The sequence below is a fragment of the Balaenoptera borealis genome (genome assembly GCF_965194805.1).
Source record: "Balaenoptera borealis genome assembly, chromosome: 3".
NCBI classification, from domain to species: domain Eukaryota; kingdom Metazoa; phylum Chordata; class Mammalia; order Artiodactyla; family Balaenopteridae; genus Balaenoptera; species Balaenoptera borealis.
This window is the reverse complement of record NC_138866.1, coordinates 104,984,116-105,002,090: the sequence shown is the minus strand read 5'-3', so window position 1 is coordinate 105,002,090 and position 17,975 is coordinate 104,984,116. Positions and strand designations below refer to the sequence as shown.

The 17,975-nt window shown below is 35.4% G+C and overlaps 1 protein-coding gene across 1 annotated transcript in view; it reads left to right on the top strand.

Moving 5' to 3' along the window:
• The window catches only part of MNS1 (meiosis specific nuclear structural 1), a 58,411-nt gene that overhangs the window by 14,755 nt on the left and 25,681 nt on the right, over positions 1-17,975 (top strand). The window contains 4 exon segments of the mRNA XM_082388131.1: positions 10,640-10,742; positions 13,211-13,440; positions 14,390-14,606; positions 14,708-14,815. Of these exon segments, the coding sequence (XP_082244257.1) occupies positions 10,640-10,742; positions 13,211-13,440; positions 14,390-14,606; positions 14,708-14,815 (658 nt within the window).

Genomic DNA, 17,975 nt, shown 5'->3' with positions numbered 1-17,975 from the left:
GTTAGGAGCATGGGGTCTTATCCACTGCACCACCAGGGAAGTCCCTAGGGTACTGTTTAGTACTCCTAATAGTGAGACTATTAACCACATTGTTCTAGAATATGTTTCTTAATGTTGCCTAAGATCGAATTACTTTTCAGTGGCAGCCTATCACACTGTTGATTGAAACACAGACTAAATAAATGCCTATTCTGTACTTAAGTAGTTGAATATATTAAGAATTTACTTTGATAGTTGTTACATTTTATCTTAACTGAGCAAGGCTTCTGTAGAATATTATATGACCCATGGATGAGCTCCAGAGGTTTTGAGCCCATTAAATTATATATGTATGTTTGGCAAATGTACCCATGTGTATTTTTCTGTGTCCACAACTTTTATCACGTTCTCTAAGGGATTACTAATTCTTAGAGGAAAAAAAAAAAGATTTAAAATTGCTGCTAATGTCTTCGTATTGCTCTAGTCTCAAACTATTTTTTTTATCTTAATTCTCCAATTATTGTTAGCTATCACTCACACTTTTATGTTATCTGAAGATGAAATAAATGTTTCATATGTCTTTGTCTAATTCACTGATAAAAGAATTAAATACAGGACCTTTCTAGCAATTGAAGACTAGGTGATTCAGATAAAAGCTCCCTCTCAGAGCAGACTGTCTGGAGAAAGTATAATAATAAGATATGGGAGAGGAAGGAAACCAGAATGGTGAGCCTGGCATTTGTAGCTGCATTTCTCCTAGAAGTCTCTGCAGATGGCAAAAGTATGGCTGAGAGTTAACAAGTGAAGCAGAGCTTGGCCAGTAAGCATATAGTAAGGTGTTCAACATCATTCTACACGCTGTATGCTTAAGAGTTGTGTACTTTGGTGTATGTTTTACTTTAATAATCCAGAATTTCATTAGATTTTATTAGATAGAAACAGATGAAGAGACAACGTGCAGTTTAGTGGAAAATATCCAGAATAAGCATAGAGAGACAAAAGGGTAGAAAAATACAAAAGAGAACTTAAAAGAGATAAGGGCTGTGCTGGAAAGTTCTACCACAGGGGTCCCCAACCCCCGGGCTGTGGACCAGTACCAGCCCACTCCCCGTTAGGAACCAGGCCACACAGCGGGAGGTGAGCAGCGGGCAAGTGAGTGAAGCTTCACCTGCCGTTCCCCATCGCTCACATTACTGCCTGAACCATCGCTCACATTACCGCCTCAACCATTCCCCCCACCCCTCACCGTCCGTGGAAAAATTGTCTTCCACAAAACCAACTGGTCCCTGGTGCCAAAAAGGTTGGGGACCGCTGTTCTACCAGATGTATAATTTTAATTCTGGTAGTGGAAATGAAAGTGGATGATGCAGAAGCAGTATTCAGAGATACAGGCTGAGAATTTCCAAAAATAATAAAAGGCATAAAGCCACAAAGGCATAGTAAATAATTAAAAATACATCTATGCTCATCCTAGTCAAACTTTAGAAATCTAACAATAAAGAAAATCATAAAAATCACAAAAGTAGCCACACAAAAACGACTACTGCCTTCAAAGGAGCAACAGTGAGAAGTATGACTGAATTTTGAGCAGCAACATTAGAAACTAGAAGACTGGATTTAAAGGACTGAAAGAAAGTTTAGTATTCTATACATTGCGGAAAGTTTCTTCAAACGTAAGGCAAAAGTCATTCGTTGAGTATTCTTTCAAATAGAGTATGTTTCCTCTCAGCAGTGTCAAAACTGCTAAGAGTTTTTAATTTTGTGCATAAGCCATGGTAAAATTTTGACTGACACGCAGAAATGGATCATTTTCTGATCAGTGTATTCATCTGGAAATTGGCAGGTCTAAATTGAAGGAAATGTTTGCTGTGGTGCTTGAAATGTATCCAAAGTAATTAAAAATCACCTATATCATGATTAGGCTCTTTAAACTTAAAAGAAATTAATTTTTAAAACCCAGGGTAAATTTTTAAAAATCAGTGAAATTGATTTTGAAAATAATTGTTCAAGTTCAGAGGTCATGAGACTCTTTTATATTATTTAGAACACATGATTTTTTTTAATCCAAGAAAATATTTAAAAGACAATCTAATTTTATTATAGCTTTTAACTGGAGTTGAGAAACTCACTGTCTAGTTTTATTTATTTTTTTATTGGAGTAAAATTGCTTTACAATGTTGTGTTAGTTTCTGCTGTACAATGAAGTGAATCAGCTATATGTATCCCTATATCCCCTCCCTCTTGGGACTCCCTCCCACACCCCCCCACCACCCATCTAGGTTGTCACAGAGCACCGAGCTGACCTCCCTGTGCTATACAGCAGCTTCCCACTAGCTCTCTATTTTACACATGGTAGTGTATTTATGTCAAACCTAGTCTTCCAATTCCTCCCACCCTCCCCTTCTCCCGCATGTCCAGATGTCCGTTCTCTACGTCTACATCTCTATTCCTGCCCTACAAATAGGTTCATCTGTGCCATTTTTCTAGATTCCACATATATGTGTTAATATACGATTTTTTTTTTCTCTTTCTGGCTTACTTCACTCTATGACAGACTCTAGGTCCGTCCACATCTCTACAAATGACCCAATTTTGTTCATTTTTATAGCTGAGTAATATTCCATTGTGTATATGTACCACATCTTCTTTATCCATTCATCTATCGTTGGACATTTAGGTTGTTTCTATGTCCTGGCTATTGTAAATAGTGCTGCAGTGAACATTGGGGTACATGTGTCCTTTTGATATACGGTTTTCTCAGGGTATATGCCCAGTAGTGGGATTGCTGGATCATATGATAGTTCTATTTTTAGTTTTTTAAGGAACCTCCATACTGTTCTCCATAGTGGCTGTATCAATTTACATTCCCACCAACAGTGCAAAAGGGTTCCCTTTTCTCTACACCCTCTCCAGCATTTATTGTTTGTAGATTTTTTGATGATGGCCATTCTAACTGGTGTGAGGTGATACCCCATTGTAGTTTTGATTTGCATTTCTCTAATAATTAGTGATGTTGAGCAGCTTTTCATGTGCCTCTTGGCCATCTGTATGTCTTCTTTGGTGAAATGTCTATTTAGGTCTTCTGCCCATTTTTTAATTGGGTTGTTTGTTTTTTTGATAATGAGCTCCATGAGCTATTTGTATATTTTGGAGATTAATCCTTTGTCAGTTGCTTCATTTGCAAATATCTTCTCCCATTCTGAGGGTTGTCTTTTCGTCTTGCTTATGGTTTCCTTTGCTGTGCGAAAGCTTTTAAGTTTCATTAGGTCCCATTTGTTTATTTTTGTTTTTATTGCCATTTCTCTAGGAGGTGGGTCAAAAAACATCTTGCTGTGGTTTACGTCAAAGAGTGTTTTCCCCTAAGAGTTTTATAGTGTCCGGTCTTACATTTAGGTCTTTAATCCAGTTTGAGTTTGTTTTTGTCTGTGGTGTTAGGAAGTGTTCTAATTTCATTCTTTTACATGTAGCTGTCCAGTTTCCCCAGCACCACTTATTGAAGAGGCTGTCTTTTCTCCATTGTATGCTCTTGCCTCCTTTGTCATAAATTAGGTGACCATATGTGCATGGGTTTATCTCCAGGCTTTCTATCCTGTACGATTGATCTATATTTCTGTTTTTGTGCCAATACCATACTGTCTTGATTACTGTAGCTTTGTAGTATAGTTTGGAGTCAGGGAGCCTGATTCCTCCAGCTCCATTCTTCTTTCACAAGATTGCTTTGGCTATTCGGGGTCTTTTGTGTTTCCATACCAATTGTAAAATTTTTTGTTTTAATTCTGTGAAGAATGCAATTGGTAGTTTGATAGGGATTGCATTGAATCTGTACATTGCTTTGAGTAGTATAGTCATTTTCACAATATTGATTCTTCCAATCCAGTAACATGGTATTTTTTTCCATCTGTTTATGTCATCTTTGATTTCTTTCATCAGTGTTTTATAATTTTCTGAGTAAAAGTATTTTGCCTCCTTAGGTAGGTTTATTCCTAGGCATTTTATTCTTTTTGTTGCAATGGTAAATTGATTGTTTCCTTAATTTCTCTTTCTGATTTTTCGTTGTTAGTGTGTAGGAATGCCAGAGATTTCTCTGCATTAATTTTGTATCCTGCTCCTTTACCAAATTCATTTGATTAATTCTAGTAGTTTTCTAGTGGCATCTTTAGGATTTTCTATGTATAGTATCATGTCATCTGCAAACAATGACAGTTTTACTTCTTCTTTTCCAATTTGTATTCCTTTTATTTCTTTTTCTTCTCTGATTAGCGTGGCCAGGACTTCCAAAACTATGTTGAATAAGAGTGGCAAGAGTGGACATCCTGTCTTATTCCTGATCTTAGAGGAAGTGCTTTTAGTTTTTCACCATTGAGTATGATGTTTACTGTGGGTTTGTCACACATGGCCTTTACTATGTTGAAGTAGGTTCCCTCTACGCCCATTTTCTGGAGAGTCTTTATCATAAATTGGTGTTGAATTTTGTCAAAAGCTTTTTCTGCATCTATTGAGATGATCATATGGTTTTTATTTTTTAATTTGTTAATATGGTGTATCACATTGATTTGCATATATTGAAGAATCCTTGCATTCCTAGGATAAATCCCATTTGATCATGGTGTATGATCCTTTTAATGTGTTGTTGGATTGTTTGCTAGTATTTTGTTGAGGATTTTTGCATATATGTTCATCAGTGATATTGGTCTGTAATTTTCTTTTTCTGTAGTATGTTTGTCTGGTTTTAGTGTCATGGTGATGGTGGCTTTGTAGAAAGAATTTGGGAATGATCCTCCTTCTGCAATTTTTTTGGAAGAGTTTGAGAAGGATAGGTGTTAGCTCTTCTCTAAATGTTTGATAGAATTTGCCTGTGAAGCCATCTGGTCCTGGACTTTTGTTTGTTGGAAGATTTTTAATTATAGTTTCATTACTTGTGATAGGTCTGTTTATATTTTCTAATTCTTCCAGGTTCAATCTTGGAAAATTGTACCTTTCCAAGAATTTGTCCATTTCTTCGTGGTTGTCCATTTTATTGGCATATAGTTGTTTGTAGTAGTCTCTAAGAATCCTTTCTATTTCTGTGGTGTCAGTTGTGATTTCTCCTTTTTCATTTCTAATTTTACTGATTTGCATCCTCTCCCTTTTTTTCTTGATTAGTCTGGCTAAAGGTTTATCAATTTTGTTTATCTTCTCAAAGAACCAACTTTTAGTTTTATTGATCTTTGCTATGTTTTCTTTATTTCTATTTCATTTATTTCTGATCTGATCTTTATGATTTCTTTCCTTCTGCTGACTTTGGGTTTTCTTTGTTCTTCTTTCTCTAGTTGCTTTAGGTGTAAGTTAGATTGTTTATTTGAGATTTTTCTTGTTTCTTGAGGTGAGATTGAATTGCTATAAACTTCCCTTTTAGAACTGCTTTTGCTGTGTCCCATAGGTTTTGGGTTGCGTGTTTTCATTGTCATTTGTTTCTATCTATTTTTTTATTTCTTCTTTGATTTCTTCAGTGATCTCTTCGTTGTTTAGCAGTGCACTGTTTAGCCTCCATGTATTTGTGTTTTTTACAGTTTTTTTCCTGTAATTGATTTTCAATCTCATAGCATTGTGGTCAGAAAAGATGCTTGATACGATTTCAATTTTCTTACATTTTCCGAGGCTTGATTTGTGACCCGAGATGTGATCTATCCTGGAGAATGTTCTGTGTGCACTTGAGAAGAAAGTGTATTCTGCCACTTTTGGGTGGAATGTCCTATAAATATCAATTAAATCTATCCGGTCTATTGTGTCATGTAAAGCTTGTGTTTCCTTATTTTCTGAGATTGGAGTGACATCTGAGAAATGGTGTAGTAGGCAGCTCCAAGTTCCTGTCCTCCCAGTCAAACTAGCAGAAACTGTCAGAATCAACTTTGTAAGAACTCTGAACAACAAAGTTTTATAGCAACCAGCTGCATGCTCAAACAAGAAAAAGGCAACTTAGCAATGGAAGTAAAGTCTGTAGTGTTTTTACTTTTCCTTGCTCCATCCCCTCCCAGCTCTGAGGCAGTCTTGAGGACAGCAGCCCATAGAGTACCAGGCCCTGGTTCTGGAGGAAGAAGAGCAGATCTTATTTGCAAATTATTGTGTCTGTATATTCTAACCTACCTGGGAGCTACCTGAAGGACTGACACAATGTGCTTATCTGTGTTTCTCCTAATTCAGCACTCAGGCCAGAAAAGCAAATTGTATCTCTGGTTAAGATTTAATTTCCATAATATATAAAGGATGCCTACAGTTCAACAACAAAAGACAAACAACCCAATTCAAAAATGGGCCTGGTACTTAAAGATTTCTCCAAAGCAGACAGACAGTAGGCAATAGCACATGAAAAAGTACTCAACATTTGTTATTTGGGAAATGCAAATCAAAACCACAGGGAGATACCATTTCACACCTGGTAGGATAGCTGTAATAAAAACAATGGAAAATAAGTGTTGGTGAAGATGTGGACAAATTGGAAACCTCAGACATTGTTGGTAGGAATGTAAGATGGTGCACTGTGGAAGACAGTTTGGCAGTTCCTCAAAAAGTTAAACATAGAATTACCATATGGTCCAGCAATTCCACCCTTAGGTGTACACTCAAAAGAATTGAAAAATTGAAAACAGGGACTCAGTCAGATACTTGTACACCAATGTTCAATGCAACATTATTCACAATAGCCAAAAGGTAGAAGCCACCTAAGTGTCTATCGACAGATGAGTAGATAAACAAATTGTGGTATATACATACAATGAAATATTATTCAGGTATAAAAGGGAATGAAGCTCTCATACATGCTGCAATATGGTTGAACCTTGAAAAGCATTATCCTAAGTGAAGTAAGCCAGAAACAAAAGGATAAAGACTGTATAATTCCACTTACATGAAATATCTAAGGACAGATTTGCAGAGACAAAAAGTAAATTAGCAGGGAAGGGAGGAATGGGGAGTTATTGCTTACATGGGTACAGCATTTCTTTTTGGAAAAGAAGTTTGGAAATAGTGTTGATAGTTGCTGAGCATTATGAATGTAATTAACACCACTGAATTGTACACTTAAAAATGGTTAAAATGACAAGTTTTTTTAATATATATTTTACCACAAGAAAAAAATTCTAGGATTAAAAAAACCCCCAAACTTGTCCCCATAAGTAGCTAAAGCTATTCCTTGAGGATAGCTTATAATAATATAAGCTAAAATAATCTAAATAATATATAATCTAAAATGACGATTAGAAAAGAAGACTCCATCTGGAATTATTTGAAAACAAAGAGAAAATTCCCATCTGGAGTGATTAAAAAATAATGTAGGATAAAGATAAGGGCAGAAATGAGCAATTTAGAATGTAGACATAAAGTAGAATAAACAAAGCCAAAAATTGTGCCTTTAAAAAGGCCAATAAAATTGACAGTCCCTGGCAGGAGTATATAACTGTAAAAGAGAATGCACAAATAACCAGTTCTAGGAATGGATAGTGCGATATAACTATAGATCATACAAATGGGAGATAACTGTAGATCACAGCAGGATATTGTGAACAACTTTATGCAAATTTGAAAATTTAGGTAAATTACTAAATAGCACACTTACCAAACTGAGTAGCAGTAGTAGAAAGGGAAACTGGCTCTGCAGTGCCAGTTTTGTCATAAAATAAGTGTGCATATGTGCATGCATCTGTTTTTGCATTTTTCTATCCCATCCTTCCTCAACTGGGGTTCCATAAGAGAACCAAGTGTCACAGAAAGTTGAGTGATTTTATTTTTAATTTTCTCAAAGACAGTATATAGCTGGTATTACTTTAGATCCAGAGGAACTAAGTTAATTCACTGCACATAATAGTTGCTTAAGGGCATTAGGGCTTAAAACTTGTAGTTGAGAAGAGCTGCTCTAGTCTATTCCATTGATCCATTTGTTCATCCTGTGCTAAAACCACACTATCTTAAATATTGTGGCTTTATAATAAGTATTCATATCCTGAAGAAGTCTCCAATTTTGGTCTTCTTAAAGATTGTTTTAGCCATTCCTACTTTGCATTTCCATATACATTTTAGAATCACTGCAGGGCATTCAGAAATAGACATTTAAAAAAATGATACGGGCTTCCCTGGTGGCGCAGTGGTTGAGAATCTGCCTGCTAATGCAGGGGACACGGGTTCGAGCCCTAGTCTGGGAAGATCCCACATGCCGCGGAGCAACTAGGCCCGTGAGCCACAACTACTGAGCCTGCGCGTCTGGAGCCTGTGCTCCGCAACAAGAGAGGCCACGATAGTGAGAGGCCCGCGCACCGCGATGAAGAGTGGCCCCCACTTGCCGCAGCTAGAGAAAGCCCTCGCACAGAAACGAAGACCCGACACAGCCAAATAAATAAATAATAATTAAAGGTGCTAATAATTAAAAAAAAAAATGATACTGTATCAATTAGATATCCATATGGAAGAAAATGAACTTGATTTCTACCTCACACCACACATAAAAATCAACTCCTGGAGGATTATAGTCTAAAAGTTAATGGTGAAATAACAAAGCTTTGAGAGACTAATACAAGAAAATATATTTATGTCTGTGGGGTGGGCAACATTTCTTAAAACATGACACAAAAGTCACTGACAATGAAGGAAAAGATTGGTGGATTAGAATACTCTTTATCTGAAGAAACCACTGTGAGAGTAACTGCAGACTGGAAGGAGGTATTTGCAATGCATATAACCAACAAGAGACTTGTATCCGGAATATATAAATAACCTTTGGGCTTCCCTGGTGGTACAGTGGTTGGGAATCCGCCTGCAAATGCAGGGGACATGGGTTTGAGCCCTGGTCCAGGAAGATCCCACATGCTGTGGAGCAGCTAAGCCTGTGCGCCACAACTACTGAGCCTGTGCTCTAGAGCCCGTGAGCCACAGCTACTGAGCCCGCGTGCACAACTACTGAAGCCTGTGTGCACAACTACTGAAGCCTGCACGCCGTGAGCCTATGCTCCCCAACAAGAGAAGCCACCGCAATAAGAAGCCCGTGCACTGTAATGAAGAGTAGCCCCCGCTCGCTGCAACTAGAGAAAGCTGGCGCGCAGCAACGAAGACCCAATGCAGCCAAAAATAATTAATTAATTAATTAATTTAAAAAAAGAACTTTTATGCAACAATAAGAAGTAGACAAACCAGTATAAAAATGAAAAAAAAAATTTTAAAATATTGAACAAGAACTTCACAGAAGTTATACAAATGAGTCAACATATGAAGAGGTCTCAGTTCCATTAGTAGTTGGGAAACATAAATTAAAACCCCAGTGATAATTTACATCCCCCAAAAGAATGGTTAAAATCTATGACAAGACGAAAGTGTTGCTGAGGGTGTGGAGTGGTGCGAGTGCTTAGACACTGTTTATGAGAGTGTAAATCTGACAAAGCTTTGGAAAACTGCCATTATCTACTCAATTTGAACACAGCCTACCCTGTGACTCAGAAATTTCACTTCTAGGTGTATATCCAATGGGTATGGGTGCCCTTGTCTTTCAAATGAAGGTCGTTTATTTGAATGTTGGTTGTTTGCAATTTAATGCACATTTTTTTGTAGAGACAATATTATAAATTGATTGGGTTTGTATATTGGTGCATAATCATTAGTACCCAACTCTAACAAAAATCTTTGTAAATGTATCTCAAACTCTTAGTGGAATAAAATATGTAGACTAACCTAGAAACTTGATCCTCGTTTCTAACACTATTTTTATGTAAGAAGGTAATCCTGGGTCATACACATTTGCACTTACAATGGTAAGGGCAAGAAGGACCCACACCATAATACCAGGAATATCTCTCTTCCCTTACCCCTTATGACTGTTTCTTTGTAGGTAGGGGGTACTTGTAAGTTGAGTTTATAGGTAGGTGAGTGCCTCTTTGTTCCAGTAAGAATTAACATGTACATCTTGGTGACATCTCAGGGCCCTTCCAACTCAGAATTCTCATATTCTGTCATATTCAGAATTATGACTGGCACAGTAAAATAAAGATTTTTGTATGGCATATTGTTTTCATTAAATTTAGGAGAGTGATAGATTAAAAAGTAATTCAGAGATTATCTGAGGCCAATCCCCATTTTTTTTAAACAGATAAGTAAACAAGCCCAGAGAAGTGGCGTAAACTTGCCCATGTTACTCCCTCTTCATCATCATCAAAAAATAGTTACCATATGTAGTAGTGTGTCTACTGTTATACACGTTAACTTATTTAATTGTCAAAACTACCCCTTTTACAGATAGCAAAACCAAGGTACAAAATTTAAGTAACTTGTATAGGTTTAAACCTCTCCACTATAGTTATTCTTTTAGCCTAATAATACTGGTAACTGGACAGAAATTTTAACCTATATTGATATAGCGCCTTTTCTGAGCCAGGCACTGGCAGAAGGATTTTTAGTGATGATTATTGAAAGTAAAAGGGTTGTTTTCTCTAGAAAAATTAATTACAATGTCTCTTTTCACATGCATTCTGATTTTTCTTGGGATGAATGGACAAAGGGGTATTTTTTCAAAATATTTTAAAAATAATGTAAATATCTTTTATACATTTAGAAAAAATTCATTTAAATTGCAGATACATATTATTTTTAAAATAGTAAGAGATATATGGTCCTCGAATTTAAATTTCTGTCTTTTTTCAAACAGTATTGAGCTCAGAGAATTGGAGAAGAAATTAAGAGCAGCTTACATGAGTAAAGAAAGAGCAGCTCAGATTGCTGAAAAGGATGCCGTTAAATATGAGCAAATGGTAATCATGTTTCTGGTCATTATGTTTTCCATATTTTCAGCTTCATTTAGAAAACCAAAAATAGACCAATTTTTGGAAAATTGTTACATTCTATAAAGAATTTACACTGTTAGATTTCTCAAATACTTTTATACTTTTCAGATCCTTAAGGTGTAAGAAATTATGGATATTGAGCTTTGTGTAATTTAATATTAGAACCTTTCAGAGACACAAGGAATTAGGTTGCTGCTTAGAATGAACAGCTATATTCAGTAACTCCCAGCATTCTTAATGGTCTCTAACTGATTATTCTTTGACAAACCAATACAAGTTGTTAGCATAATCAGTGTATTTTAGAATGTTACTAAATTTTTAATTCTTAAAATGTTTTAAAAAATAAACTATAAGTAGGAAAGTTTTCTGTTTCATAAACAGCAATCTTTTCTTCTCATGTTTTCCTCTATTTTTATCCTCTTTTATTATTCCTGACCTACTGCGCATTACTGGTAATAGTTACTCTTGGGCAAAGGAGTTTCAGACACACGCAGCAGTAGTGTTACACTGTATAATATAAAATAGGGTTTATTAACACTTAAAAGCAGGGTGTACGTCATCACTTGAACTCTTGTTGTCACTCATAAAGGCTAGACATAGATGAAAAGGTCTGATTGCAGTATTACACAGTCTTTTAAGTTTCCTTCTCTCATTTCTCTATTTGTAGAGCATTTTGATAGCAGAGTTCCCTCTCTCCTAGATCCCTTTCAAAGATGTTATACAGCTATTAAAGAGAAAGAGGTAAAGGGAAATAGTTTGGCTTTTAAAGTTGGCCAGAATATATTTATATGTTAAAAGGAAAAAAAGCAAGTTGCAAAAAAAATTGGAGAATAATACATTTCACAGTCCATTTTCATTTTTAAAAATTTGTACATGTATGTATGTGTATATCAACACCTGTATGGGCATTATATACACACACACACATGTGTTCTGTATATCAACACACATGTTCACACACACATAGAATTAGAGGGGTGATATCAAAATACTTGACCAGTGCAGTGTTATATAGGCATCAAATAAGAACAGATGCTGGCCGTAGTGAAATGTGTGTGTGCATGTGTGTTAGTATAGAAAAAGTCTGGAGGGTTGTACAGCATGCTGTTAACAATGATAGCCTTTGGTGTGGCAGGTGATAGGAGAGGGTAAGGAGACTTCACTTCATGAGCCATATTCTACCCTTTAAAAAGTAAAGTAGAACATAAACAATGTACTATTTGACCAGTAGATTGCAGTTTTAATTATTTTGATAATTGAGATTATTCAAGGCAGTTGTAGATATTTATTCTGGCTGTTGAAAGAATTGCTGTTATTTTCTAAATAAAATTGATCCACAAAAATTAAAGTCAAATACTCCTAGGACTTGACTAGGTGTCAGGATATTTAGGTGCTAGTTTTGTCTCTCTCTCTCAGCCTTAGTTTTCTTATCTGTGAAATGAGAACATTGTACTTCTATAAGTGTGTGATAATTTGTACATACATGTTTTTGTCATGTCATATTTTTTCTGTAGAGCCTAGTGCAACATGTGCTAAGAAAAGAGAAGGAAAGAAAGAATTTTGGTCAAGTCATATTAACAGTGTATATGTTAAAGGCATCAATTAGATCAGGCATGGCATTAGCATTCATATTTTAATCTGTTTCTTCTTTTATGTTTGATGCTGCTAACCATTCTAGCATTTGGGATGTGATCCTAATGGGAAAGGATGATTTTTTAAAGTGCCCTAATATATTTACTTTAAAACATTTTGTTAAATGATTTCAAAATGCTCAAAACAAGTAAGGAGTTTAACCCATTCAAGAAGCAGGAATGTGTCTAACTCAGAAGGAATGGTCTTGAATGAGTGAATTAAAGCCTAAGAAAACAGGCACAGTGACATATGTGACCTTTTTATTAAAGTGATTACCAGGGGCCTTTAATAAATGAGAAAGAGGAGACTTCAAAGGCCAGTGGCAGGAAAGAAAATTTAGGCTGAGAGAAACTTAAGAGCTGCTCAGAGCTATTTAATAGCAGACCTGTATAAAAAAGATAGTACCATCCTTACTCTAAATAGAAGCCAATACCCAGTGGAGCTAAAATTTGTGAAAATTGCCTACATCAACTTTTAAATAGATGAAAAAGATGACTACTGCTTTGGCAGTTAACATAGTTGTTAACAAAGCACTTCTAATTTTACTTACTGTTTTTCAAATGTGGAGTTATTCTCCTTATTGCCCTAAGAGAGCTACTCGAAGGAATAGGAAAGCTTCTTTAGGGTTTAACTCATCATTCAAACCCTTCAGGTGACAGTGACTTACCTTTGCTTTTTACCTACACAGTTACATAATATTTTATATAACAGGCTTTATAGTATTCAATTCCATCTGCTAAAAGTATTCTATCCTATTGTGCTCAGATTTGAAAGTGGAAAGATGAATTTTGTTTTAATAACAGAAACGTGATGCTGAAATAGCCAAAACTATGATGGAAGAACACGAGAGATTAATAAAGGAAGAGAATGCTGCAGAGGAAAAACGAAACAAAGTAAAAGCACAGTACAATCGTGACTTAGAGAAACAACTTGAAGAACAAGGAAAGAAGAAGCAGGAAGCTTATGAGCAACTGCTGAAAGAGAAACTCATGATTGATGAAATTGTTAGGAAAATCTATGAAGAAGATCAGTTGTAAGTTTATCCCAACTTTCTTACATGCCTAAACATTTACACTAGATTTATCTCAGGCTTGTCATGAAGAGTAAATCACCTAAACAGTGCCTAATACATGGTAAGTCCCAGTAAATGTTATCACATAAACTGAGACCAAGTCTTCTCTTTTTTTTTTTTTATAAATTTCTTTCTTTCTTTCTTTCTTTATGGCTGCATCAGGTCTTTGTTGCTGTGTGCCGGCTTCTTCTAGTTGCGGCGAGCCGGGGCTACTCTTTGTTGTGGTGCGCGGGATTCTCATTGCAGTGGCTTCTCTCGTTGCGGAGCACAGGCTCTAGGTGTGCGGGCTTTAGTAGTTGTGGCTCGCGGGCTCTAGAGCGCAGGCTCAGTAGTTGTGGCACATGGGTCTAGTTGCTCCGTGACATGTGCAGTCTTCCTGGACCAGGGCTCAAACACGTGTCCCCCACATTGGCAGGCGGACCTCAACCATTGCACCACCAGGGAAGCCCCCAAGTCTTACTTATCTTTGTTAGCATGATAATTAATTGTCTGATAGTTAAGAAATACTTATTAAGTGACAATGGCTAAACCTTTGTTTTTCTTAAGTAAGCCCATATCAAGAGAACTTGTTTTCTGTTCAGTTTCCCTGGTAGACAGCTAAAGTGTAGAGTGCTGTGAAACATATATAAACAGGTTGTGGCCTTTCTGAAGTGAGATGCATAAAACATCATCATAGGTTAGAGAAGAGGCATAGTAGTAGTTTACTCAGAGAAAATTCATACCTGTTATTATATTTAGTGGCACATAGTAAACACTCAAAATGTTTGTTGCATGAAAGGATGAAAAAATTGTAAATAGGGAAGCCATTTTTCTCCACATCATTATCAACTGAAGGAAATGATACTTATATTTTTTGATATTTTATTATTATTTCTGTTACTATACGACTGCATTCACTATTGCTTTTTAGGGAAAGACAACAAAAGTTAGAAAAAGTGAATACAATTCGAAGGTATATAGAAGAGTTTAAGAAAGAGCAGGCTCTCTGGAGAAAAAAGAAACATGAGGAAATGGAAGAAGAAAACAGAAAAATCATAGAGTTTGCCAAGATGCAGCAACAAAGGGAAGAAGATCGGATGGCAAAAGTTCAAGAAAGTGAAGAAAAAAGGCTACAGCTTCAGAATATGGTATTAAAATAACAATTTCTTTAACACTGGAGAAATTCTGAAATATTTGTCATAGAATTTGATTCCTTTACATATTTGTGTGTTTTTTAAAAATTTAATAGCTGACTCAGAGATTGGAAGAAATGCTGCAGCAACGTGAAGATTTAGAACAAGTGCAACAGGAATTATACCAGGAAGAACAAGCAGAAATACATAAGAAGAAACTAAAAGTAAGTTTTGGAAATTGAAGGAATGATTTACATAGAGAAGAGTATCATTTTGAGATGAAGCAGTAGAAAGATAATAGATTTAAACCTAACCATATTGATAATTACATTATATGTAAATGGTATAAACACTACAGTTAAAAGAGATTTTCAGGCTGGGTAAAAAAGCTAGACCCAGGTAGCAGTTCACAAACTGCATCAAAAGCATGATGCAACTATGTTATCTACAAAGGAACATAATTTAAATATGAAGACACATATGGTTTAAAAGCAAAAGGATGGAGAAAGATATACCATACCAACACCAACCAAGAGCGTGTTAGAGTAGAAATCATGATGAATAGGCTAAATTAATCTAGAGGATGTAATAGCCCTAAAGGTGTATGAACCTAAGTAAAACTTCAAAATACATGTAGCAAAACTGGAAAAACTGAAAGGAGAAATAAATCCATAATTATATTTGAATGTTTTAATACGCCTTCTCGTTAATATATAAAATAAGTAGTCAGAAAACCATGGAATATAGTGTTGAACAATAATATCAACAAATCAAGAAGATTTGTCAATTTTCTAATTGGGTGTTTTTTGTTCATTTATTGTAGAATTTTAAGAGTTCTTTATGTATTCTAGGCACTAGTCCTTTGTCAGGTGTGTGGTTTACAAATATTTTCACTCAGTCTATAGCTTGTCTTTTCATCCTCTTAACAAAGCCGTTTTCCAAGGAAATGTTTTCAATTTCTGTGAAGTCCAATTTATCAGTTTCTGTTTTTACGGATCATACTTTAGTATCAATTCTAGGAAGTCTTTGCCTACATCCTGATGAATTTCCCCTTTTTTTTCCTAAAAGGTTTCATTTTCAGTTAATTTTTGTTTATAAGGTATGAGACTTAGGTCAGGTTTCATTTTGCTTCTCTGTGTCCAGTTGTTCCACACTATTTGTTGAAAAGGTTTTCTCTCTTACATTGAGTTGCTTTTGCACCTTTGTTTAAAACACAGTTGAGCATATTTGTGTGTATATTCCTGGGATCTCTATTTTCTCTGTTGATCTATGTGTCTATCCCTTCAGCAGTACCACACAGTTTTGATTACTGTAGCTATATAGTTGAAGTCTTCAAAATTGTTTCAGCTATTCTAATTCCTTTGCCTTTCCATATAAAGTTTAGAATAATCTTGTCTGTATCTACAGTAGTCATTGGGGAATTTGATAGGAATTACATTAAGTCTGAATATCAATTTGGGGAAAATTGACATATTCATTATATTGAGTCTTCCACTCCATGAACATGGAATGACTCTCCATTTACAGTGGCCCCTTGAACAACACAGGTTTGAATTGTGTGAGTCCACTTATATTCAGATATTTTTCAGTAGTAAATACTTCTATTTATACAGTCCATGGTTGGTTGATTCCACAGATATAGAGCAACTGTGGATACGAAGAGCTGACTAAATTTTGTGGATTAACCCCCCGTGTTGTTCAAGAGTCAAGTCTATTTAGATCATCTTTGAATTTTTTCATCAGTGTTTTATAGTTTTCAGCTTACAAATCCTGTACATGTTTTGTTAGATTTACACCTAAGTATTTCAGTTTTTTGAGTGATTGTAAATGGAATTTAAGTTTTAATTTCATTGTCCACATACTCATTGCTAGTGAATTGACTTTTTTAATGTTTATCTTGCGTCTCATGACCTTGCTGAATTCACTTAGTAGTTGTAGGAGTTGGTTGGTTTGTTTTTCCATACATAGTCATGTCTTCTGCAAACGGGCAGTTTTATTTCTTGCTTTCTTATCTATATACCTTTTATTTACTTTTTTTGCCTTATTGTACTGGCTAAAACTCAGCACTGGCTAGCACTATGTTGAATAAAAGTGATGAGAGTAGACATCACCTTTCTTTGTTATCTATCAGGGGAAAAGCATTCTGTTAATTGTAGTTTTTTTTGTAGATGCTCTTTATAAAGTTGAGGACTTTTTCTCCTATCACTGTTTTTCTGAAGATTTTTGTCATGAAGGGTGTTGAGTTTTGTCAAATGCTTTTTCTACATCTATTGATATGACCATGTACTTTTTCTTCTTTAGCCTGGTTGATTGCAGTGATTGATTTTGGGGGTTACTGAACAACCTTGCATCACTGGAATAAATCTCACTTGGTCATGGTGTATACTTCTTATAATATATGACTGGATTTTAGTTTTCTAATAATGTGTTAAGGATTTTTGCATCCATATTCATGAGGAATATTGGTTTTTAGTTTTCATTTTTTATACTGGTGTCAGGGTAATACTGTCTTCATAAAATGAATGGAGAAGTATTTCCTTCTATTTTCTAGAAGAGATTGTTTAGAAGTGGTGTTAATTCTTTAAACATTTGGTAGAATTTTCCAGTGAAACTATCTAGGCTAGGAGTTTTATTTTTTGAGAGTTTTAAAATATTAATTCAATATTTTATTGTATATTTATTTATTTTAAAGTTTTTATTTTATATTGGAGTATAGTGGATTTATAATATTGTGTTACTTTCAGGTGTACAGCAAAGTGATTCAGTTATACATATACATATATCCATTCTTTTCCTGATTCTTTTACCATATAGGTTATTACAGAATATTGAGGAGAGTTCCCTGTGCTATACAGTAGGTCCTTGTTGATTATCTATTTTATATATAGTGGTGTGTGTATGTTAATCCCAAATGCCTAATTTATCCCTCCCCCCCACCTTTCCCCTTTGGTAACCATAGATTTGTTTTCGAAGGCTGTGAGTCTCTGTTTTGTAAATAAGTTCATTTGTATTGTTCTTTAGATTCCACATATAAGTGATAGCATATGATATTTATCTTTCTCTGTCTGACTTACTTCATTTAGTATGATAATATCTAGGTCCATCCATGTTGCTGCAAATGGCATTATTTCATTCTTTTTTATGGCTGAGTAATATTCCATTGTATATATGTACCACATCTTCTTTATCCATTCCTCTGTTGATGGACATTTAGGTTGCTTCCATGTTTTGGCTACTGTAAATAGTGCTGTAATGAACATTGGGCTGCATGTATCTTTTCGAATTATGATTTTCTCTGGATATATGCCCAGGAGTGGGATTGCTGAGTCAAATGTCAGTTCTATTTTTAGTTTTTTAGAGAACCTCCATACCGTTCTCCATAGT